The 26464-nt window shown below is 46.1% G+C and overlaps 1 protein-coding gene across 2 annotated transcripts in view; it reads right to left on the bottom strand.

Annotated features, from left to right (window-relative positions):
- The window catches only part of LOC147906060 (DNAse I-like superfamily protein), a 74931-nt gene that overhangs the window by 35180 nt on the left and 13287 nt on the right, over positions 1–26464 (bottom strand). For both annotated transcript variants that reach the window (XM_087382908.1, XM_087382918.1), the window contains exons 2-5: positions 20547–20639; positions 16418–16562; positions 8157–8361; positions 7928–8006 (exon numbers count right to left, since the gene is read on the bottom strand). In XM_087382908.1, coding sequence (XP_087239034.1) covers positions 7928–8006; positions 8157–8361; positions 16418–16562; positions 20547–20639 — 522 coding nt within the window. The remainder of the gene's footprint in view (positions 1–7927; positions 8007–8156; positions 8362–16417; positions 16563–20546; positions 20640–26464) is intronic.

A 26464-nucleotide genomic window follows, 5' to 3' on the forward strand; every position in this document is an offset into this window, starting at 1 on the left:
AACAAATATTTGAGAGCCTGATGATCAGTAATGATAACAAACTTACTCCCCAAGAGATAGTGCCAGTACTTTGTCATGGCATAAACCATGCCCAGACCCTCACGTTCAGTGGTGCTATAATTTCTTTCTGCTCCATTGAGTTGCCTACTCGTGAAGTACATAGGGAGGTCCGATTTGTGCTCCTCATCCCATTGGACCAATATCGCACCAATTGCCAGTCCACTTGCATCTACATGTACGTGGAATATGACATCCCATTGGGGTTGCCGTAATATGGGCACCTTTACTAGATGGTCCTTGAGATTGTCGAACGCCAGTTGTTGGGGTGTGGACCAAGTGAAGGTTTGTTCATGGCAAAGGAGTTCTATCAGAGCCACCGCTATGTCGGCATAGAACCGGATAAATCTTCTATAATGACCCACTTGTCCCAAAACGACTTGACTTCTCAGGATGTGCGAGGGATAGGCAAGGTCAGTATCACCTCCACCTTCACTAGGTCCGTGGTCATTCCCTCAGCCGAGACAATGTGGCCAAGGACAACACCTTGCAAGGCGAGGAAGAAGCATTTGTCAGCATTTAAGTACACCCTGGCTTCTCTACACTTGTCCAAAAACCACCTCAACTTATTGATGTGATTGGTTTGAACAGTAGGTTCGAGGTGAGAGACATTCTTACCATTGAAAGTAGAGAAGTCATCCAAGAATACCTCCTGAAACTTCTCGATGTTCTACTGGAAAAGTTTGGTGACAAGGCATTGAAACATTGCTAGCGCATCGCACAAACCAAAGGGCATCAAGGGCATCATCCAGTAAGCATACGTCCCCCATTGGGTGACAAAGATGGTCTTCAGCTGATCTTACTCTCTGACCCAAGCCTGGTTGTACCCACTGTATCCATCCATTAAGGAGTATAGAGCATGACCAGCTACGGTTTCCAGCACCCTATCAGTGAAGGTTAGAGGGAACCTATCTCAGCATGTGGCTGCATTCAAACTCCTATAGTCGATACAAACACAGAGTTTGCCAGTCTCTCTTTTGGGCACCACTACAATTCCACTGACCCAATCAGAGTAGTCAATAGGGTAGATCAACCCCACTTGTTCCATCTTTTGAATATCAGCTTGGACAGCCTTGCCATAGTTAGGATTCATGTGATACGTCCCTCGGTTCCTCCAAGTTGTCCAATCTCAATGTAGACCAACTCCAAGGGAAACCGAGCTTCATCACTTGACCAATCTTGAATGGTAGTGGGTATGGATATTCTGACTTCCTTTTGGTTTGCTTTTGCTATCTTGGAAGTTTGTTGCTTTGCATTTCGTTGTTTGGAGTTCTTTCTAGACATTACAGGTTGTAGGTAGAAATCCACTCACAGAGGGTATACTTGGTGGGTGCCAGAGGAACACATTGGTTGCAGTTTGAGCTTTGAGGCTATTTAAGCACTTTTAGGGATTTGCTTTGATGCCTTGTTACAGTTAGGTGACACATTTGTTGAGATATGCCTTAGTTTTGACCCTAGCATTGGAGTACTAGTGGTGCACTGAATAGGATGCAGGCAGAGGCCAAGTGTTGGTTGTAGTAGTGGAAAATAAAAGGAGAACAGTATAAGCGTGCGCCCTTGTTGTAAAGCAGAATTCCACTTTCGAAGAATTAAATAAATACCGAAAGGGGCACCAAGGTATTTGGAGCCAGTCGTGTTTCATGTTTAGTTCAATGAGCAGGGGCATTCTATCCTCCATCCGGTTTCTTTTTCAAAGTTATTTCTAAGTGTTTTTGTGTTTAAGGAAGTGGTTGAAAGCGATGCAATGTGGTTATAAATGACATGGATGCTAAGCTAGTTACGGTTTACTGCCCTTTGGTTTATTGAAGGCTAATTTCACCTTCATCCGTCGAGCTTCTCGCCGAGGGTCGAAGCTCACGTGAGGAAGAGTATGTAACTCTTATTTCTGAATCACTGTCTAGTATGCTTCCTGGGGAGAAAGTGTATGGGCTTGGTTGTGCCTCTTTACACTTCTGTCCTAGAGTTGTCACCTCCGTTGCAAACCTTACTGTTCAGGACTTGTGGGAAGGAAACTGAGGTGTGTTGCCTTCATCTTCAGAACTAGATTGAAGATGTTTGGTGACACTCTTAATTATCTCCTAGTACTTTGAAGGCATAGATTGCTCCCTTGCATGATGGGTCTTCGGAAGGTGGTACCTCTGCCTGCACCTCCACATCAGCCTCAGAAACCACCTCATCGACCGCGTTGATAAGGGGATCCATATCCACCCCCTGATATAGGTGGTTGATACTGTGCATAGTAGGGCGGAGGATAGAAGTATGGAGCCCAAATCGGATTGGGAGAAGGAGCTTGAAGCAAAGGAGGATTAGGAAGTAGTGGAGGCGGAATGGTAGGAGAGGTAGGTGGTTCATATGCCTTCACAGGGGCACGAACTACGGGTACCGAGCCCGAAGTGGTCGATGCAACTCTGTTCAATGTAGCCACCCAGGGTTCCCCAGTCGGATACTGTGGTAGAAGCCTCCTCAACCCCTTAAGATACCTACACTCGGAGGCATCATGTCCATGAATTTCACAAAATGTGCAAAAGGAGGTCGAAGTGGGTACCTTATGCTTCAAGGGACATTCCCAGTAGCCCCACGGCCAGAACCCTTGCACTCGGTGCACCAGAGACCACTTCTTATCTGAGCTTCAAAGGGTGACTATCCATACACCCTTGTTCTGTCTTTCGGACCTTCTTTGATTTATTCTAACTCCTTCTTGAGTTGTTACCATGCTGGTGAGCCCTCTTCTCTTGGCAGCTTGGCAGTCGAAGTGTGTGATGAGGCAAAACTTAACTAGGACCGTTCCATCTTCATCGCTTCCCTTAGAAAGTCTTGTAGTGAGACATGCTCAGGGAGTTTGTTGACCAGCCTTATAGCAATGGTGAAAGGTAACGCCTTAAAAAAACCACCCCTTCATGACGGCATCATTGGGTGGCATAGAAATCTTCGCGGCCAGGATCCTCATCCTTGTGTACATCTCCGAGACGCTTTCGCCAGGCTTCATGGTATCAGTGGACAACTCTTGGACAATCATATGTTCGAACTTTTCCAACTTGAAAGTGCATAAGAATTCCTCCCTTAGGTCTGTCCAAGTCTGGAAATGGTCAAGGGGAAACTATCTATATCATACATCAGCGGCATCCTCCAATGACGAGGGAAAATGTGAAGGAAGGCATGCTCGTTCTCCACACCTTTAGCTCTACATGCCGTGAGGAATTTCCTCACATGAGCTTCCGCATCCTCATGGAGGTGGCCCTTGAACTTTTGAGTCTTCACATGGACCTTATTGAGTAACTCGAGAAGTCTAGGTCTTTCTACAAGACTGAGAACCGCCATCCCCACCCCAGAGGCTGAAGTAGGTGCAAGAGTTGGAGGGCCTCCCGATGGAGCAATAATGAGTGTGGGTGCTAAGGAGGATGAGACAACAGCTCCTGCGGAGAACCGCAATGGGGAAGTCACTATAGATATAGCCATAGAGGAAGTGTGCACAGATGGTACTACATACGCGGAGGGCCTCAGTGTAAGGGTGAGAGCATGGGAGAGCAGTTGGGAAAGAGGGGGACGGAATTGAAGTCATGTTGGATGAGTAGGCAGTAGGAAAGGAAGGAGGTAGTGGAAAAGGCACCATAGGTGTAGATGGAAAGGGAGATGAAACTTTCATGGCAAGTAAAGGCATGGCCGGAGCAAAAGTACCCCCGAGTGGGATGGATGTGGAACTAAGGTTTGCTAGAAACCCGGGGCTATGTATAACGGATGAGATAGCAGCTTGACCATAGGTGTCGAGTGGGAGCAGGAGGAGTCACCACCACTTCCACAGAGGTGGTTGTTGATAAAGACAGGTGCAAGAGGAAGAGAGGGGCTGTCTTGAGATCCTGAGGAGCCTTTGTCCTTCGTACCTTCCTCTTTCACCCACTCTTCGCTTTGTACTTCTTCTCCTCCGGAGTCTCGATCTGACCAGGGGTACCGTTGATCCAAGTCAATGAGAGTGTCGGTGAAGTTACTTGCTCTGGCTACTGCTCTAATGGGCTCACTTTGTGCTCGCCCTGAGGACTCTGTGAACTTCCGTCGCATGTAATGCTTTTTGTACCGGGTTTGGTAGCAATCAAGTAGTCGAAATGATCAGAAAGGACGTTCTATGAATGATCGTGTTGTCAGATTGACAAAAAACATATCGCTTTCTCCTCACAGTCACGCTAGAGCGAAGCCAGAGGCTCTAATACCATGTTGAGAGGAAGAGAAAGAGGAGAGAGATAGACACAAGAGTTGTGTTGAGAAGAGAAAGAGGAGAAAGACCGACACAAGAGTTGCTCCCAAGAAAGTGATTCTATTCATAGATCATAGGCATATATATAGTTGAGAACTAGGCTGATCACTTAGGGCAAGTTATATATAGCTCTAACAATATGGAATATAAAACATTCTTGCTTATCACTCGTCCCACTCAATACCACCAATGTCCCACCGTGATCGCCATACACTATCTGGGGGGGAATTCCTACCAATTCCGGAAGTGTTACCGGGCCTAGGGCCACTAGTGCAAGGAGCAAGTAGGAAAGTGTTACGGGAGGCCTGGGGCCACTGGTGCGAGGAGCAAGTAGGAAAGTGCCAATGGTGCGTGATGAGAGTGTTGGACAATGGTGTCGATGACGGGACGCGTGAGGACAATGGTGTCACCAAGGGTGTGAGCGATACGAGTGCAAAAGTGATGCAAGCCAAGCGAAACAAAGTTACAAGAGCCATCCTTCAACATGAACACAAGAGAACTCAAGCCACATGACACAGGGTCCATTATACCAAGTAAAGGGGGATGAAGAGGGAAATACACGAGATGAAGGGGAGCTAGAGTTGTGAATAGAGATGGAGAGAAGCATGGTATTGAGAGTAGAAGAGAAGTACACCAAAAGGACACCACATTGATACACTAGGCGAGCTCCTAACTCAAGCCTTCTTGTCAGTCTCTTGTTCCCCTTACAATCATCGAATGTCCCTTCCCCTCCTTTTCCCACACCTTCATCCCCCCCGCTGCCCGTGGAGGGTCCCCTTCTCTAGCTGAGAATCTTATCACGTTCTCCCCATTGCAGGTGGCTCTATCTCGCTTACTGCTCCACCCCTCGGATTCTTCATGGCTTCAACCACTTCCTGACTTGCCAGCCTCTCCCAGTTGATGATATAATTACCTCAGCTCTCTGTGGTCCATTGTGCGCCGCTTAGCCCTCTGACTCCTGTCGGTGCGCATTTATCTTCTCCATGTGCAGCTCCTTGCTGCCCCTCTGCACCACCATTCACATAGTTCTAACATGATCGCTTAGGTGGACTTGTGAGATCTTGCTGCCATAAACGAGTGACCATGGTTATCTCCAGTTGACATAGTTGTCACCTTGTCAACTCGCCAACATAGTTGTCACCTGGTCGACATGGCAACATAGTTGTCACCTTGTCAGCTCGCCAACATAGTTGTAACCTAGTCGACATGGCGACATAGTTGTCACCTAGCCAACATGGCGACATAGTTGTAACATGGTTGTCACCATGTCACCAGGCCGGGGACACACTTGCACATGGTTGGAATGGCTTGAACTTGAATATCTACAACAGCACCCCACGACTACTCAATCTTGAAGACAAGGAATAGCTTTCTGCACCTGTTGTTTGTCCTCTAAGGATAGGAAAATCTAGCTGTTGCCATGTCAGCACCTTTGTCCAGACCAAGTGATCGCCTTTTGGATCTAAATCCCTGAGTCTAAGACCATCACCTGCTAGCTGTGAAAAACCAGACTTTTCGAGAATGCAAATGTGTGCAATGCATGCAGAATTTGAATGCCAATTGGCCCTCCAATGGGGAAGAGCGCCCTCGTGAGAGTACTTGTTTCTATTTCGACCTACATGCAAGGTGGGAGAGAGATGGAGGATGAATGCAATGTGGTAGAGAGAATGCTACCTGAAATTTACAATGAAAGGGTGATACCCTTTCATTAATGTCCCTTGAGATCACTCAAGTTCCATCTTCCCATTTACACCTACCCTTATCCTATGACCCATGCACCTACCATTCAATGCACTCTAATGCACCTTTTCCCTTTCCTATTGCCCCCAAGACCTAGACACGTGTGTGCACATCTTTATTACTAATCATTGGCCAATGTTACATAGTTTTGGCGGTACTATTTACACCGCTTGATCAATCATAAATACAAACATATAACCGCACCATCAAATTGGCGCCTAGCAATAATAAGGTTCTACTGACTATTAATTAACTAAATAATCATTTCACTTGTCATGACACTAGCTTGGGAGAACAAAGGGAAGGAGACCAAGGGGGCATAGAAAAGAGGGGGCGAAAGAGAGAAAAGGACAGGGAAAGGGAGGCCTAGAGCCTATGCACCCCAAGAAACCTTCTTGGCTGTCTATAGGCAACCTACAGGGGTGTAACGGGGTCTGGGACCTTATGGCAGGCCATGAGGGGCTTGCAAAGGGCTGACGAGGGCTGCAAAAGCCCTTTGCAAGCTACAATGGTAGTCCCAGATGGCAGAAAGGCTGGAAGAGCCCTTTGGAGAGGCAAACAAAAGAGCCCTTGGAGAGGTGTGGAGGAGCCAAATTGGCCCCATGCAAAGCAGCACGGGAGCAAGACCTAACCTCAGCCTTGCACCAGCCCAAACGCTGATGGGAAAGGGGCCGAATGCCCCTAAGTAGACAGCCCAAAACAGGCTACAAACAGGCCCAAGACAGGCTGGGGAGGGAGAGAACACAGGCAGAGAAGGGGGGAGCAGGTAGAAAGGGTGCAAGGGAGGAAGGAAGGAAGGAGGAGAGAAGAGCAAGCTAGGAGGAGGCGAAGCAAGGAGAACCTGCTTAGTTGCATCTGTACGCGTACGGACATTTTTTTCCTACACGTTCCGTACGGACGTCCGTACGGCTTTCTGTACTCTTTTTTTTTTTGGGTGTGGTTTGGTTTTTTTGTTGTGTGTGTGTGTGTGTGTGGGGGGGGGGGGGGGGGGGGGGGGGGCTTGGGGGGGTTTGTTTTGTTTGGGAGGGGGGATCGATTTTGTGCCTAGCCAAAACCTTGGAAAACACATTTTTAGCACCATTCTAATCCGTACGTTGCTAATCCATACTCCGTACACTATTGGCCAACTTTGGCTGTGGTTGGCCTCAAGGATGGTCTCAAGGAGCAGAGGGATGAGGAGGAGGATGGCACTAATGCAGATGATGATGAGGATGAGGATGAGCAAGAGAATGAGGATGAGGATGAGGATGCAAGCTGCAGCTTGAGGCTTGAGCCTCATCGGTTGTGAATCGTGATGCATTTCAATTTTCAGCTTTATTTCCGGGCTGTGGCAGCCTTTTCTTCTATGATGTTTTGGTGTAGTACCTACTTCCAAGTTTCTACTACCTACTACCTTAGATCATGATGTTTGGTGTAGTATTGATCTATCATTGACACTATGTATCAGAATCCAGATTCCAAATGACTCTGGTCTCTAGAGAAAGTTTGTAACTCTATGTCAATGTAATGTGTACAATGTATATCTTTCTAAATGTTTTTGAGTAAAATTAGGGTCACGTATGTTTCAACCCTCGGGGCTGAACCATACTCCAATCATACTTCCATACTCGTATGACGTATGCGTATGGTAACGTATGGAAAAAACTATGAAGCTGCTCAACATTTTGGTCTCTTGAAGGTCTGTGTCTATGAGGGTATCTTTTGCATTCACATGCTGCCCTCATATTACCTCATCAGGTCAGAGGTCACCCCCCAAAAAGGATCTCAGGGTCTGCAAGAAGTCACATGAGCTCTTAAATTAGTACCACACCTCCAGTTGTTTGGTCTTACTACTTGTGAGAAAATTGAAAGGAAAAATAAACGAGAAAAGCAACATTGAAATACCTCAGTTCTTGGAGGTACATAACCTTGGAGCTTTGCGTTCCTAAAAAACTCTGGATGGCTTACATCGATGTCCTCATGGCTGCAGCACCAACAAAGGAGGTAAAAATTTGAGGGCATTATCTCTGTTTCATCACCAACACACTGCACATTTCAGCCAATTTAAGTTATCATTACAATCCTATTCAAGGCACACTATGTACACTGATATAAGGGTAGGATAGCTTCTTACCTCACATTCAGATCTCCACACCAGACTAGAGGCTTGTCAAAAGGCTTTGAAACAAAATCCAAAAGCCTTTGATCCCATTTTCTCCTCCTGTGGAAGGACAGCTCTTCTTCTTTCCACCCATTATTGGGAGCATATGTATTGAGCAAGCAAAAATCATTGAATTCAACCAAGATTACCCTTCCATCGGTTTCATGCTTCCTTGTGTCTGTTCACGCCAACAAAAAACTTCAAATATCAGCACATCAAAATGCTCATTTGTTGTTCCATGATGAACATGCAATGATGAAAAGTTCAGATTGACAGTACTACAGGTAAGAGCACAAACAATGCATGTACATATTCAAAAAATAAGAAGGTAGTAGAGAACTCTAGGAAGATAGAACAGAATGGAAAGAACAATGCATCTTCAATGCCATGTCAAACAACCTTTCTAGTCTATAAACCCAAAGAAACATCCAAGTCTCTCTTCTTGCAGAGTTGCAGGAGCTGTAGACCTAACGTTTGCTTCTTTCCTTCCCTCATAAGCTTGACCACTGCCCTCTGCTCCTTCCACTCACTGGTTGCCCCCTTCTTGACAGTTCACTTCCTCTCCTCCATTGCTGTTCCCCCTAATGCCACTCCCCTCCCTTTCCCTGCTACCATGTCTTCCCTTCCTCTCAATCACTTGCTACAGCTTCTCCTCTTCCTCTCCATCACTTGCTGATTTCTCTCTGCCCTCCACTCCAATCTCTTTGTGCTCCCTTTGATTGCTACAATCGACCTGTTACCCTCTGACTATGTCCGCAACCCTTTCTTATTGCATCCAACCCTCTTAGCCTGCCCTCGTTCTGTCTCTGGGGGAAGTCCCTCAAGAACTCAGAGAGGCCACATACCGACTACACAAGAGAGCATTAGCCAAGTTAGCGCAGCCACTAGTAGATGGATCCTGCTCCAAAGGAAAGGCCATCATAAGTAGCGACATAGGGGTCAAGAAATCCCCTCTCGCATAGTATTTTTGGTCTTTTCATTGATCAATTGGAAGACTGGATAAGAATACACAACAGAGAAGAGAATCCAGGTTACAGGGTCTGCCCCACTATTGCTCAACTACTCGGATAACGTAGTCTTCTTTGCATAAAACAAGAACGACATGGAAGCACACTTGTATGCATTGGGCAAGTTCTGCAAACACTAGGCATGCACATCAAACATAGCCAAGACAAAAGTAATTGCGATCAGGACTCGAAATAAACAGATGGACTTCACTTTTGAAGGGGAGTCAGCACATATAAATATTTTGGGATGGAATTGAGGATAACTACAAGTGGAATGCATGCGTAGAAAATAGAATACTGGGAGGGCTGACACCTATGGAACTGCATGAGAAATTTCTATATACCATGCTTGTGCAAACAGTGATCCTCTAGAGGTGCCCAGCATGGGCACCCGTGCTCTCTAGAACTTATTGGAATAGAATAGAAACACTACATAAACGATTTCTCATAGAAGGACTAGGGGATCAAGGTACAGACACCCTACCTTATTCTATTGTCTGAGACTGGTATGATACATCTCATCAAAAGGCATTTAACCTGCAAAATAAGGACCAGCTCACATGACCTAGAGGTGGAGAGGGGCAGGTGGACAAGACCTAGGATCCCAAGAGAGGAAAGAATCTGCAACCTCTGCCCCACAGGAGAGGTAGAACATGAACAACAAGTGCTCGACATCTTAGTCAAGCCTATGCACACATCAGAGAGAAATACAATGATAATACGGACAACCTGAAAAATCTGTTGGAATAACCAGCCAAAAAGCTAGGAAGCTACCTAAAGGAAGTCTTGGAACAGCACTTAGCAAAGTACTCAGACTAGCGCACAAGCTAGCTAAGCAAGAACACACAACATAGCAAGCTTTGTAAAGTTTTCTTTCACTGGATGTACAAGACTAGTATTGGTTCATAGTAGTCAAAAATCCCATAGATCCTGAGGGGTCTGGAGCAGACTTTGATATAATCATATTATGTCTGCCTGCTTATTCATCAACTACTTCTCTAAATCATTTAGATTTTAGTCAATAGGTTTGGTCGGCTAGAGAAAGGGCTTCCAATGGAGGGCAGCCCTACATTCAGTGTAGAAGCAGCCCTGAGCCAGTACTGGACTCTGCAAGATGTGGGTGCAGGAGGAGCAGCATGCAGAGCTCATCCTAGAGCAAGCTACTGAAGCCTACGAGAGTCATGTTGTGATCCAGGAGGGATTCTACAGCAGAGGGTTCAGCAAACAAAGCTTATGTTGGTGCCATACCTCAGCGGATGTTTGCTGCACATGTTGGGATACTTTTGGAGATCCTTTTGTATGGATTAAATGAGATCTATTTTAGCTGTAAATCAGCATATTCTTTCTCTAATCTGAAAGATACATATCACAGTGAAGGGTTTCATTGACCCACCAAGATACACACAGATTCACCTACCCCACTCACTGAGGATCTCTCTTGGGCAGTTCCGGGTCTCTTCACACAAACTTCGTATCGAGAGCGGCAGAGCAGAGCGACTACCCAGGGAGCGGCGCATATGCACACTGTGTGACATACACGAGGTTGAGACAAAGAAGCATTTCATCTTCAGGTGTCCTGTGTACTATGAGATCTAGGACGCTTCCACTGCCTCTTCAGGGATAGTTATGGGATTTTAGCCCGTTTCCTCTCCTACCCAAACCAGCGGTGTTTGGCAGGTTTCATTCATGAGGCACTTAGACACCGCGAGAGGATACTCCGAGCACGGAGACACGAGCAGACTTCTTCCTCGGTTGATCCCTCTCAGAGCTCTATCACGGAGTTCTTTCAGCTAGATCACATGGACCCCAACGAGACAAGGCCTCGACATGCCCGTGACCCGACAGCTCAGACAGAGGGTCGACACACAGATCACACTTGGAGACATCCCCTCCTTGTTTAGAGTCGGAGCCCGACCGAAGGGGGTCACAGTAGCCCTGGTTAGACGCAGAGCTACGACCAGGAGAAGTGCCAAGACCGCACCTCTGAGTGGCCGATAGCACTCTATTGCCGACTTTATGCCTCCACTGCCTCATCCATCCTGATATCTTGCTATTGCCGAGGATGATGATGATATTGATGATGATGCTAAGATTGATATATAGTTGGCCATCGACATGACGTTGTTGTACTTAGGACTTAGTACTGCCATTCTGCATTTTTGCATTCTGCATTGGTATGGATGCTCGTTTAGTAGCTCCACTACCACAGGTTGTATCATCAGGATTTTCACAGTCTCATAGACCCATCGGTCTTCCAAAGACTTTAATAAACTTTCTTTCTTTCTTTCTTTCTCCATACCTTCTTGTATCTGCACAAATCTAGAAGCAAGATAACTGGGTGTTGTATTGTGGCATATCTTCAGCAATAGATATCTTGCTTTCTTAGACGGTGATTGCAAGGACATTTATCAATCTACACATTGTATAAGCTATGCTGTGCTACAGGCAAGTGTAGGTGTATTTTCCAACATCTTTGTCCTAAGTGAAATGCTATAGAAGCTCATAAGTCGATGATCCATGACTCATCAGTGTCCAGACTCTTATTTGGTTTTCAATCGTTAAGGTTGTTTTGGTTTTTAAAGTCGAGTGTGTTGCAAGATTTGCTTAGTGTTGTTTACTGTCTGGTTTGAACTCACCTTTATCCATATCCACCTTTTTCTTCCTACACTCAAAAGCAAACTCACCAAGCTTCTCACAATAATAGCAAGGATCCTTCTTCTCAGGTCATTTATATAAAGTTCATGACTATTCTTATCATTGTGTTGACATAGAACTATCATGTTGTTTTGGTTTACAACCAAATCAAGGTTTAGAATATTGTTTTCTGTATTTAGCTAAAGGGTTGTGCCATCCAGACTATTTAATTTCTCAATTTGCCTTTTAGTTTCTTCCATAATCAAATAACCATGGAGTTGAGTAAATAACGGAGCCTTCTCTATTTGAAAACATGATAACAAAATTGTTCTCCCGAAAATAATTGATAAGAAGATCAACTACTTGTTGATACAACATATTCATTGTTGGTCCCCCTTCTTGCTCCTCTTTACAGCAAAGGCTTCAAAATACATTCTCCTATCATAAGGGACAAGGCTGATTGGGACAATCTTCCAATCTATCGAGAAAAGAAACTTAGGGACTCAACATCTCATAAGGCTATACTGCCATCCCTTGAGCCTGAAGCAAAAACTTCTGCACAGTACTGAACATACTGAGTAAAATCTTCGTCACCTCTCTCTCTCTCTCTCTCTCTCTCTCTCTCTCTCTCTCTCTCTCTGTGGCCCGTTGGCCCCTTACAGTTCACCAGCCCATTAGCTCGTTAGCCCGTTACAGCCCACAGCCCACCAGCCCATTAGCAGCCAATCAACAGCCCATTAATGGCGTAAGGCCTGCTGCTGTAATGGCGTAAGGCCCGTCAGCAGCAGCGCAAGTTTCGTCAAAAACTCATCAGCAGCGTAAGGTCGTCTGACAGCAGCGCAAGTCCGGCAGTAGCAGCCTGTCCTTCGTCACCTAACCCCGAGCTGGGCTGAAACCCCTAGCCCAGTTGGGGGGTTAGCTCAGCAAGGGGTTGCAGGAGACACGGCCAGTAAAGAATGGCCCAACCTCTCTTCCCCCTCCTCTTCCTCCAAAACCCCATCGACTCCAACAGCTTTCAGCAGGGCGAAATATGCCACAGTTGCAGCTCGAACACCCTCTCCTTATGCACATATATATGAGAGAGGAGGTCTTTTCGGCCACCCCATTATTGGATATCATGAACATATTATGTTCTTACAAGATCAGGTAAGAGAGCTGAGGACACAACTGGCAGATGCTGTAGCTAGAATCCAGGACCTGGTAAGCAGGAGGTAATTCATAAGGCTAAAGAGTCTTGCAAGGATTCCCCACCTACCGCCTGGTTAGTCTCCACAGTCAAGGATCTGGTTCAAACTGAAACGCAGATAAAGAAGCAAGAGGTAATTGTGGAGTTTCAAGCGAAGGCGAATAAAGCTGATATCCAAGAAGAGATTACAGAACATGAAATTAGACAGGAGAATGCATTAAAAATCAGAATTGGGGGACTCCCAGATGGATGGTACAATGAGGAGGATTCATTCAGTGATACTTTAGCACATGTTAAGGCAGCAATGCCTAACATTGACTGGACAGCAGATGAGGATGACAAGCCTGATAACTCTGAGGAAGATGGTGAAGCTTCAGCAGTCCATATTAGTCATCGTAAAGGCCATGCTGTTATTACATTTAACTCGCGAGATTTAAGGCTCACGATTCTATGACAATCCTACAAGCTGAAAGGAACTAAGCTATGGATAGTTGACGAACTTATGAGAGCTCAATTGAAGGATAAAGCAATGGAGTTAGCCAAAGTTAAGGCTGTCAGGATGGATGGAAAGTGGGCAGTGTACCACGGAGAAATAGCACCCATTAAGGATAAAATCAAAACAAAAAGACTCTCAGTCTTAAAATGATGTACGGCCAATTATATATAGGTTAGGAAGAATTTAGGTACTCTAAATAATTGGAGTTGCTTTATGTACTCCTTGGGAGTTGCCATGTGCCCTCCATAAGCTGTTGTATTGGATGGTCTTTTATTGTCCCATAGACCTTTGGTCTTCCATGGACGTTAATAGACTGACTCTCTCTCTCTCTCTCTCTCTCTCTCTCTCTCTCTCTCTCTGGCGCGGAGACCTCAGTTTTTTCATGAGTCCCAAAGGTTTGGCTTTCAACTTTCAGGAGTCCAGGCATGCTTGAGCAAAGGATATGCTTCATTGGCCAGACTAGAGAGGTAGTGCTTCCACTCTCACTTTCAGGATCCACGGACCAAAGGGTTGCTTTTTAACTCCTTGGTCCATCCAGCGGGGATGTATGGCAGTCCATGCTGGGGACCAAACTTGTTGGATACACAGTGGGCTAGGGTGGAGCGGCTACAGGTTCTCATGTTATCACGGATGATCTGTGGTAAGCCATCCGTTCCTCACCAGATCATTCGGGCGAGGTTTGGGTCACCCCCATTACAGCTAGATGTTGCATTTCACGTCATCACGTATCTGTACCGAGTCAGGGAGTATGGGGATTCCACCTCTGGGCATAGCAGGCTACCATGGCTAGCACTGTCCTCTTCTATGGCACTTGCAACAGGAGGGGACCAGAGGTGTGCTGGTATGCACGCACAAAGAGATGGTTTAAGGTACTGGGGCTCCACATGGACAGACTACCTCCATTCCAATACAGCATGGATGCTCCATTTTCTCCCCTCCTATCACACGAGGTCAACCAACTTATCCGTGAGGATCTATCACAGCTACACACATTCCGGACCTGGTTGGGCCCGAGTGATCTTCCAGTGAAGCTAGGATTCTACAGAGATCACTTCTTACATATCACAGCAGAGGGTTTCATTGACCCACCAAGGTACACGCAGATTTACTTACCCCACTCACTAAGGATCTCTCTTGCGCAGTTCCGAGTCTCTTCACATAGACTTCGTATCGAGAGCGGTAGAACAGAGCAACTACCCAGGGAGAGGCGCATATGCACTTTGTGTGACATGCAGGAGGTTGAGACAGAGGAGCACTTGATCTTCAGGTGTCCTGTTTACTATGAGATCCGCGGACGTTTCTATTGCCTCTTCAGAGACAACTATGGGATTTTGGCCCGATTCATCTCCTACCCAGACCAACGATGTTTGGCAAGTTTTGTTCATGAGACACTTAGACACCGCGAGAGGATACTGCGAGCACGGAGACAGGAGCAAACTTTTTTCTTAGTTGATCCCCCTCAGAGCTCTATCACGGAGTTTTTCCAACCAGATCACATGGACACCCACGGGACAAAGCCTCGACATGACCGTGACCCGGAGCCTGTGACCCGACAACTCAGACAAAGAGTTAATACACAAATCACACTTGGGGACATCCCCTCCCTGTTTAGAGTCGGGTCTCGCCCGACGAGGGTCACAGTAGCCCTGGTTAGACGTAGAGCTATGACCAGGAGACATGCCAGGGCTGCACCTTTGAGTGGCCAACAACACTCTATCGCCGATTCATGCCCCCATCGCCTCATCCACCCTGATGTCCTAATGTTGATGATGATGAGATAGTCAACTACCGCCATGACTATGTTGTACTTAGGATTTAGAACTGACATTCTGCATTTTTTGCATTTGCATTGGTGTGGATGCTCGTTTTAGTAGCTCCACCACCACAGCTCGTTTGTACCAAGTTTTTCACAGTCTCATAGACCCATCGGTCTTCCGAAGACTTTAATAAACTTTCTTTCTTTCTTTTCTTTCTTTCACCTTGGGTACCGTGTTGGGATCGATATTCCTATGGAGCATCAACAAGTGGCTGCCCCAAAGAGCGTGCACCGTAATTCCACAAATGGAGCTCCTCCAAACTCTCTCTTGCGGGCATAGCATTTGTAGTTAGCCAAGTTCCACTTGCCACAGACTTGTACATCCCATGTTCATTGTGCTTTCACATAGGTTGCATGGATGAGCTCAAACACTTGGTGCGTAGCTCTTTTGGGCAAGATTAGATGGCACACGAGATACCACCATTAGGGTGACTTGGCAAATGTTGATCTTGCTTCATTTCGAGGGAGCCAAGCCATTCTAATCAAGCTTATTGTACAAGGCCTCACCTGAAGTTTGGAGCCATGAATGCTGCTTCTACAGTACAGCCTACTCCAAAACACCACAAAGACAGGAGGGCAGTGCAGTGGCAACCTTCTGACAAGTGGATCTTCATGGAGACCACCATTACCAAGAAGGGGTCCTACATGATGCAAAGTTTGATGAGGGTGCAGAGTCGTATTTCGACAGGTCGAGAGGAGATCAAGCATCATTGCACCTCGAAGTCCATTATTCGTACAGTTTCATGTCAAGGGCCAAGAAACAATTGGTTGAGCACAATGGAGTATTGGCACAGCCTGGTCCATGGGGCTTGGAGCCACCTTGCTGCAGAAATAAAGTCAAATTTTTAATTAAACAGGCAGTCTGATCCATAGTAGTAGAAAAAGGAAGGTATATCGCAAGCCTATGCACCAAGGGCATGCAGAAGGTTCAACCAGGGGTAAAGTAACAGTCAAATAGAAACCATCAAACCTTCTAGTCCGGATCATTCTTAAGGCACAGTGATGCTGTATTTTTTACCACCACATAAATTCTGGTGAGAAAACGTTTGGCCGGTTATTGATTTATTGAACAGATACCATAGTGCAGCAAGTTACCAGGATTGTCTAATGAGAACGTGACATTCAATGGCGTCAAACATTGTTTCACAAATAGCGCTGTGCCTCCATATTTTGTATCTGCTAAGGACCACCAAGCTTTGTAGCTGGAAAAAGGTGGACGTGACAGGATACGCAACATAATCTGCCCAATTCATGACAAGCTAAAATATTAGAAAGTGGAACTCTCATTGCTAGCAGAAAAAAGCTTAGAATATCCAATATCAAAGCTTACAAACCATGTTCTTTTAAGATTTCTTTCAAAAGAGAAGGTAGGCTCCAAGAGCAAAGCTCATGGAAGAAGTACATCATGCAAAGCTTGAGAAGCCAAATACCCTAACAGGGAAAATAACATCCTCATACAAGAGAGCTAGGAAAACTCCAAGGTTGGGACTTAAAGTGCTACCTCAAACTTGTAAAGGACTCCGAGAAAGATGGGGAGCTACTTCACTCTTTGATAAAAACAGTACTTCTGACAGAAGCCACCTAGCAAGACTCCTGCATGCTCACCCAAACGACTGTCAAGGTGCATAGTCTCCGTCCAAATACAAGACAATGTGTCCACACACAACAGGCCGACACAACATGCAAGGACTCAAAATAGGTCGTGCAACCGCCAGGTGCCCATGGGTAGTCACATCCCACAGTGCAGCCCCAATCAAAGCGTGCAGTTAGTCCATGCCATGCCATACAACGTCTGCCGCATAGTCCAATTTGCCGCCGCAACATGCACAATCCAACTCTCCCAGCTCACTATTTCAAATTGCCTTGATACCATGTCAATAACCAGAAGGGCCACGTGCCAACACCAAGATGCGGGTGCACACCTCTACCCCATATCCCTACATGCCTTTATACACCAATAAAGGCTATCGGGATGAGAGGAGGGGGTTCCATAAACTTCATATATCATAGGATCAACTCTTTACCACTTTGTATACGTGACTATAGCCCCCGAATCCACGTATAATGCAGCGCTTCCATGAGGCATTTTGGCTTGCATATTCCATTAAACCACATGATCAATAACATGCACTAAGGGACAAGGGTCAATGTGCCGACATGATGAGCCCTTGCTGCAACAAGATGTGCCTAAACCCAGGATCAGTAGACCGCTTCTGCTCTTCCCTCTGTAGGGTTGCTAAAACTAGTAATGAAGGCCAACCTCCCATCTGAAAATTTCATGCCTCTTGGTACTAGCAATAGAATGATAAAAATCACTAATACCAAAGAGGACTACTGCCACAAGCAAAGGAGAAGGCACTTTGCCCGACATATGAGAAACCAAAATCTTCAACATTGGCTCTATGAGGCCCTCCTCTGCATGCAAAGGAGCTGGAATCCTGATATTGGCAGCACGGGCTCTCGAGTGAGACTTAGAAACTATCAAAAGCACCAAAAAGTGATCCGAGAGGTAGAAACCCTTGGTGAAATGCAAATTGAGCCACCTCTATCTAATGCCCAATCAGCAACATAAAGTGTCTCAATCCATGTGCGGATGGCCATCTGACGTCTCCTATTCGACACAAGAACAAGAGCGAGTCAGGCAAATTGTGACCTCCGGGAATAGGCTCCAAGAGTAGGTCTCCTGCCGCTCCTAACTGCTAGTCTTTTGCTGCTCCAGAAGATGATGATCACAACACCTTGCTGCCCAAGAAGATAGCCAAGGTCCAGCCTCTAGGGAACTCATTCTGCAGCACACCTTCCACTCTCCTTCACCCCCAGTGTGAGGCTCAAGGGAGTGGCTTCTAGCTGCTCCTGTCAGCTCCTTTCCTGCTGAAGTTGGATATGTAATGGAGGCCCAAATGCCCCCTTTTATAGGCCCAAAGGGCCTTGAAGAATGGCCGACCCAGCAGGGGGATAAACCAACCCCCTCTGGGCGACTTGGTTGGCTGGCCCAACCCTAACCAGCCAACCTGCTGGTCGGCCTGGTTGGCTGGTTCAACCAGCTCTATATAAGGGCCCTAGCCAGCCCCTTTTGGGCTGCTGCTAGGCTGTCCTTTTCTACTGCTGGAGACTCTATTGCAGGCTGTATACCTGCCACAGATCCCCGCCATACTGCAGCCGTACATCTTCCGTACACAGACCTTCAGCAGCCCATACAGATCCGTACATTGGCTGACATCATCGCGCCTTCGTTCCTGGATGGAGATGCTGCGCAGATCTGCTCAGCTATGTCCTTGACAGTCATCTGGCCATTCTTTGCCAGATCTGCCCTTGAGGCAAGCTTCCTTCTGCTAGGTACTCTCCTTTCTTTGTGTGAGGTGGCAGCCCCCTCCCTCTCTCTTTTCCTAAGTTCACCCCCCCCATGCTCTCCTCATATGGGGGCTTACAGATGGGGAGATGACCATTCCCACAGCCTTGCTGTTCCTCCCCCCGCCCTGTTGCCTCTCCCCTGCACTGTTGCCTCCCATCCTCTGCTCCTCACCCTACCTCCTCGCCTCCCCTTTGTGCCACCTCCTCCTCCCACTCCATATTCCACCTCCTCCTTCAGTCTCCAAGGGAGATTTGGGGTCATAAAAAAGGGCCTCATAAGTATTTGATTAAGGGAGGGGTGATTTTGCTAATCCAAAGCTTAAAAGGACGTGGTAAGCTACCTTAAATGTGTGGTTTTGACTAGATCGATGAGGTGATCTTTTTTTGAATGGCCTCAATCAAAGGTTCATTTGATCTAAGGGTTTATAGCCATAGGATCGACTCTCCCATCTAACGGTACACGTGCATTGGCCTTTTATGGCCATAGGATCGACCCTCCATCTAACGGCGCCTTATATGCACATGTGGCAACTGCGCATGTCTCACACCGTTTGTTCAGAGCAACACATGCCTGAATATACAATCGATCATGGCCGTTACCTTGCTCCTAGATCGACACTCCACAATTAGTGTTGCATTCCCACCGACCGATGGAAAAGAAGATCCAATGGCGTGGAATTGCGCACAGTCTGCTGGTGCTCGCAGCGTAGAGGCCAGCTCTAATGATTGCAACAGTCTGCCGTGGCCCTTAGATCAAATGAGATCCAATGGATCTCATTGCTGGGCAATGATGGCCCTTGGAATTGATTGTATTGCTCCACCATCGATCTCGCCCATGATCCAATCAAAAATTATTTCAAGGGATTACAATGACTTTTACTTTGGTAAGGTGGGATGAAGAGAATCCAACATTCTTTCAAAGCGCTAGCCCTCTCATTCGTCTAGAGCCTAATCAAAGATTAAGCCACTGAAAAAGCACCTTAAGTAAAGGGCCATTTTTTATCCCAAATCTCCCCTAATGGCGTAGGGCGAAATAAAGTCTTCGGAAGAGCGATGGGTCTATGAGACTCTGAGCCTGATAGAATAAGCTGAAAGGTCGAGCTACTAAACAAGCATCCTCACCCATGCTCAATACTAAGTACTGCTTAGTCATAACATCATCATCATCATCAGATCAGATCAGATCCAATGCCAAGTTTGGTTAGATACATTAGATACATAAGTGGGAGGTCCCCAAAGGATCCGCATACCAGCATCTCTGATCACCCTCAGCTACTAGGGCCATAGAGGAGGATAGTGCTAGCCATGGTAGTCTACGTCGCCCTGAGGTGGAGCCACCATACCCTCTAACACGGTATAAGTATGTGATGACTTGAAATGCCACATCAAGCTGCAACAGAGATGCCTGAATGATCTGATAGGGAACTAATGGCTTACTACGTATCATGCACGATAACATGAGCACCTAGAGTCACTCTACCCTAGCCCAATCTGCATCAGAGAGGCAGCAAGGCAGGGGGGAGGCAGCAGGGGCTTATGGGCAGCAGAACTATACCAAGGAGAGACATTTAAGGATATTAAGGAGCGACATGCGATATTAAGGATGACATTTATACAAACTGCATGGATGATTAACATTTACATGCAAAGGAATGTAAAACTGCACTCCAACTATTGACAATCAAATGCATGAGAATTGAACACTGCACATTAAAGATGAACTGCTATGAGCCATATTCTAGGATTCTTTTTGTACAAAGATGAAGCTCAAGCTGACTTTAATGAAATAGTCTTCCAAGGCAAACTCCGTGCAACCTAATCAATGCAAAAAAAGATGCACACAGCATGGGATTAAACAAAATTATTCATTGACCTGTTTGTCCTCTCTTGCAGCACTCGTATCATCCTTCATCTCCCCTTGGTTTTTTGGCTCACCCTTTCGGCCAGCAGCTGGAAGGCGTACCTCCTACACACAGTTATTAGCATGGACTAGTCAAGTGGTTCTACAATACACTTCTTTTATAATTGTATGAGCAGAACAGGCTACTTTCACAAAACTATGCAGCATGTATATATATTAAAATTATTAAGGCACTCAAGCTAGAGTATTTCCCAAGACACTATAACGAATGAGAGTGACATTTGACCCACGATACCTTGGGAGCCTGAGTACCGCATTAGAATAGCATTTCATCACTTTACTTTCAAAATTTCGAATGTATGGCCTAAGTGCTCCAAATGGAAACCAAAATGCTGATGCAATTTAGCGGCCGCTTGGGATAACATAGGTGCCTGCTTTGGCAAACACGTTTTTCCAGACTTGTATCATTTAAAGACAGAGGAAATATGAAGAGACAGGCCAAAGCAATACAGTGAAATTTTGCTGTTCAGCGATGGAGATTGGCATGAAACATTGAGAAGAGTGCACAAACAATGCAGAGGAGAACAGACTCATTTTGAGTGTCATAAGGCCTAGGGTAGAGCTCTAGTGGGAGCACAAAGACCAAATACAAGCAGACTCAATAAAACAGTTGACTCAAGTAAACATGTTAGATGCCAAAGGAGAGATGCTTTAAGTACTTTGCTGGCCACTGCTCCAAGGATCATCATGTGGGATAACTCTACCTATGCCACATGGCAATCTCCTCCAAAAGCCCCAACTTCTCTACCCTCTATACACATTCCCCTCCATTCACCATATACGCATGAACATGCGAAAGTAGTTCACAAAGATGAAGATGAACAAAGGAGATCTCATACAAGATGCTGCTTCAAGTCAGGCTGAAGGCTACAGCAAACTCTCTAAAACCATGCTCTCCAATGGAAGGCCAGTAGCCTGCCTCGTGCTCCTTCCAATTTATGGAAAGGAGTAGAAAACTGAAATAGGGATTTGATATGGAGAGTGGAGTACAACCCCTACCTTTTAGAGGCCCTAGAGGGGGCCATCTTGCATGTAGACCAGCCGACCAGCCACCAACGGGCAAGGTGACTAGAATATTACATCATTAATTGTGCCAATCCTAACTCCCAGAGTGCCGAAGCATGGAGAGAGAGAGAGAGAGAGAGAGAGAGAGAGAGAGAGAGAGTTATTAAAAGTCTTCAAAAGACTGAAGGGTCTATGAGACTGAAAGAACCTGATACAATGAGCTGAATGGGTGGAGCCTCTAAGCGGGCATGAACATCCAAGACAAATACGACTTAATGATAGAAACACAGATACATAAAAATGTCTTAAGCCCATGGAGAGGATGGAAACTATGGTGTAGAGATGGTGGAGGAGTCAACCACAAGAGGGAGCCCGGCAATGTGCGAGGCTTGCCCGTGGCATAAAACCTACGATAGAGTGCTAGTGATGGTCAATATGTGTGGTCCACTGTGGTCTCCTAGTTGTGGCCTTGCATCGGACAAGTGCCACTATTACCCGAGTCTACCGAGCCTCCAATCTAGTCAATCTAGAAGGAAGGTCGCCAAGCCTCAACTGTGCATCAACTGGCGAGACTGTCATGTCTCTCGCTCTAGACCTCGGCTCTACCGTCTCCTTGGGGCTTGCGGGTCCGTGCTGTTTGGCTGGAAAAACTCAATGATCATGCTCTAAGTGGAGTCTGGTTGTACAACCTCATCTTTCCTATGTGTCCTGAGCAAATGCTTTTTGTGTCAAACGGCCTCATGGATGAGAGTCACCAAGCATCTCTTATTTAGATAAGGCGAAAAGGGATCTTGGTCAATTACAATTGACTTAGGCAGCCCATGGTGCTTGAAAATCTATGCAATAAACAACACTGCCATGTGATCCGCTGTGATGGTCTTCTTGACAGGAATGAAGTGAGCTCGCTTATTGAATCTGTCAATAATAGTATGAATCCCATCATTTCCACTCTTTGATCTCGATAGATCAAAGATGATGTCCATGGCTATGCTTTCCCATGAAGCTTGAGGCACCTGAAGTGGCATCAAGAGCCCTAGGATCTTTTGTCTGTCATACTTTCCTTTTTGGCAAGGCATTCTGTCACAAACTTGTGGATGTCCTTCCGCATACTCGGCCAAAAGAAGTACCTTTTAATAGCTTTTTCGTTTGTGATGAGGATATCTCATGAACTGCATAGGACTGTTAGAAATAACCACAACAGAGGGTGTGCGTAGCAAAAGATAGATATGAGTAGCCCAGGAACTCACACAATGGTGCTTAGATAGAATCCAAAACTTCTTTACTTAGTGTACTCCACAAAAGTAAATCGTTAAATGCTCATGAGAAAGAATGAATGAATGAATGAAAGTTTATTACAGTCTTCAGAAGACCGATGGGTCTATGAGACTGTGAGAAACCTGATACAAGCCAGTTGAAAGGGTGGAGCTACTAATCGAGCATCCACACCCATACAAAAGCAAAAAACTATATCCTACATAGTCATATCAAAATAGTAGTCATCTACAGCATCACTATCGTCAACATGATCATCAGAGCGACTATCATCATAATACAAAGTGGAGTGTGCTCAAGGTCACTCTCGCCCCCCCCTTGTCAAATGGTGAAGGAGCGATAGCATGAAATCAGATATAGAGTGTTGTCGGCTCCCTGTGGATGCAATCCTATGCTGTCTCCAGGTCATAGCTCTACGTCTAACAAGGGCGACAGTCACCCCAATCGGTCGTGCTCCCTCTATGAACATGGAGGGAATGTCCCCTAGTGTAATATGTGCATCAATCCTCTGCCTAATCTACTGCGTCAGTGGCTCTAGGTCCCAATCATGCCTAGGGCCTGTAGGAGGGGAGTCTATGTGTTCCGGCTGGAAGAACTCCGTGATCATGCTCTGATAAGAGTCTACCAAGGTACGCTCCTCCTGTCTCTAAGATCGGAGTAGACACTTACGGATGCCTAACTGCCTCATGGATGAGCGCGACCAGGCACCTCTAGTTTCGAAAAAAGAGGAATCGTGATAACAACCCGGAGCTAACTCTAAATAGTCAATAAAATCATCCTCTGATCTCATAGTAAACCAGCAGTAGATATATTTCCGCCCAGGAGATGGACACAATACAAAACAAGTCGAAAGTCCCACCAAAACGTGATCCTCTGTCCTGAACAAAATGTGATGTCCTCTCCGTCGCACTTCTGGATCCCTTAGCCTGCATGCTCCCATAGAGCTTGAGTTGGTGGCTTTGTTACAGTGCCTGCAAAGAACCTCCAAGCTATCCCTTCCGGATAGCCATGTGTGAGGCAGTGAATGCTCCTTTGATCCATACACCTTGCTGCCCTGATAGACACCCAAGGGTGAAGCCTCCCTCTAAGCTATGTTTGCAAGTCCTCCTGGAATTTGGCCCTCTGCTGCTCCAAACTGCTGCTAAAAGGCTGCTCCATTGGATGAATTGTTAGCCCCAAATGGCTCCCTTTTATAGAGGCTGATAGCTCCCCAAAACAGCCGACTGGTTCAGCCACGTCGGCCGACCCAGCCAGCAGAACCCCCTGGGCTGTAAAACTGATCTTTGGGCAGCTTATTTGTTGTCTTGTTGGTCCCACCTGACCACATGGCAGGCAGGCACTGGGCCCAAGCTTTCCTGCCTCTGCCCCAACTTTCTCTAGGCCCTTTCCCTGGCCTAAACTCTGCTCTAGCCAGTCGCATTTCCTCTCCTAGTGGCCTGCCATCTACATAGACATGTTCTTGACCACGGAAACCTGCCACAACTTCGCATATTCTGCTCCAATCCTCCGTACAGGCCTGTACACAGGCACCTCCCATTCCGGACGATCTCTGCAAGATCCCGGGCTGCTGGTGTACTTTCCACGCTTCTAGATCCGCACTCTTCTGCCCCGTACATTCCCGGACTATTACGTGGCAATTCCATACAATCCTAGGCCTCCATGAGAGCTCCAATACTGCCATGTACTTGTCTTGTGTGCTCCCACATGGCAGCCTGTGTGTTGCCCATGTGGCAGCCCCATCTTTATGCTTTCTTTGCTTGTATGTTGCCCACATGGCAGCCAATGTGCTGCCCATGTGGCAGCCACATCATACCCAACTCCACCTCCCCCTTGCTCTCCTCATATGGGGGCTTACAAATGGGGAGGTGGCTTTTCCAACAAGGGCGGTGTATGAGATTCCTCATCCGCATGTCATGGGTTACGCATAGATGATCGTCCTTCATAAGATACCCATCCTTGAGGGAATACTGGCTGGTTGATTGGCCTTGCTGAATATTTTCCATGTCTTCCCAAAGTCTTGGTCCTGCAAATAGTGCTCTTTTATGTTTTCAAGGTCCATATGATGAGCAATGTTGACTTGGGGCTTCCTTTAAAAGGCATTTGCTATTCGGTTCTGTGCTCGAGGTATCAACAATCTGAAAATGGAATATGGACAGAAAGTTTGCCCGTCTCAACTGTTTTTCTGAGAGCTGGTCTGGGTCTGGTCTAAGTCAAGAAGTACCTGAGACCTTGGTGATCTACCTTGACCGTGAAATCGGCCCCCCAAAGATAGTGTATTCAAATAGAAACAGCATGAATTACTGCTAACATCTCTTTCTCATATGTTCCCATATGTCTCTCAGCATCTTGCAACCTCCTCCTTTCGTAGGCAACCAGTGACCACATGTCCCTAATGATGAAGAGCAGCTCCAACACACTCTCCACAAGCATCACAGTCCACATAGAAGGGCTGGTGTGAATCAGGAAAAATAAGGATCGGCTCCGTGATTAACTTCTGCTTGAGAGTGATGAAAGCTGTCCTTTGTCTCTCCCATCGGAATACAGCAAATTTCATGCAATGGGGCTGCAATATCAGCGAAGTGTGTGATGAACCTCCTGCAGTAGGAACATAGCCCCAAAAGAAACTGTGCACGTCATGCACCATTCGCAACTGGGGGCATTCTAGGATGGATTTGATCTTCGCAAGGTCCATCCATATGCCATCCTTGGAAATAATGTGGCCAAGATAATGGATTTCATCCAAAAAGAATTCATTTTTTCCCCATTGATGAAGAGCTTGTTGTCTCTAAGTTCTTGAAACACTGTGGCTACATGTCTTTTATGCACCTCTTCTAACCTAGACAATACAAGAATGTCATCAAAGAAAGTGCATGAAAAGTGTACACTCTATGAGGTCAGAAAATCCGGTCCATCATTTTATTGAAACTAGTAGGAGCATTTGTTAAGCCAAAAGGCATGACCAAGAACTCGTATAACCCAAAAGTTGTTCAAAAGGTCGTCTAACGATGTCCCAAGGATGAATCTTGATCTGATAATAGCCCAATCCTGCTGAAAATAGTGGCTCCCTTTAGTTAGTCTAACACATCATCAATGCATGGAATTGGAAACCTGTTCTTGACAGTCATGTTGTTGAGGGCCTCATAGTCCACACACATTCTATAAGACCAATTGTTCTTGTAAACTAATGGCACAAGTGAGCAAAAAGGAGAAGAACTAGGTTGGACTAGTTTGTTGGAGAACAAATCCTATACTTGAGCAATCATCCCCTCAGTCTGGGCTGCACTCACCCGATAAATTTGTCGATTGGGAGGCTCACTCCCTGGAATGAGCTTGATGACATGGTTCTCTAGCCGCTCTGGATATAACTCCCCTTGCAACGAAGCTGAAAAACAGTCTTTGCATCTAGAAACTGAAATTTTTCATGACCTAGAAAGTCCACTCAACTTTTGTTTCATTCTCTTTTTCTTTGACATGATCATGTAAGCTGAAATTGAAGACTTTATTAATTTTCCAATGGAAACACCAAATACAACAGGAATAGTTTCTCTTTTTCCCTTAGCAACAATACGATTTTCTCTCAATCTATGATTGAA

The sequence above is a fragment of the Dipteris shenzhenensis genome, chromosome 1 (genome assembly GCF_047967505.1).
Source record: "Dipteris shenzhenensis isolate YYH24624 ecotype China chromosome 1, Dip_SZ_1.0, whole genome shotgun sequence".
Taxonomy (NCBI): domain Eukaryota; kingdom Viridiplantae; phylum Streptophyta; class Polypodiopsida; order Gleicheniales; family Dipteridaceae; genus Dipteris; species Dipteris shenzhenensis.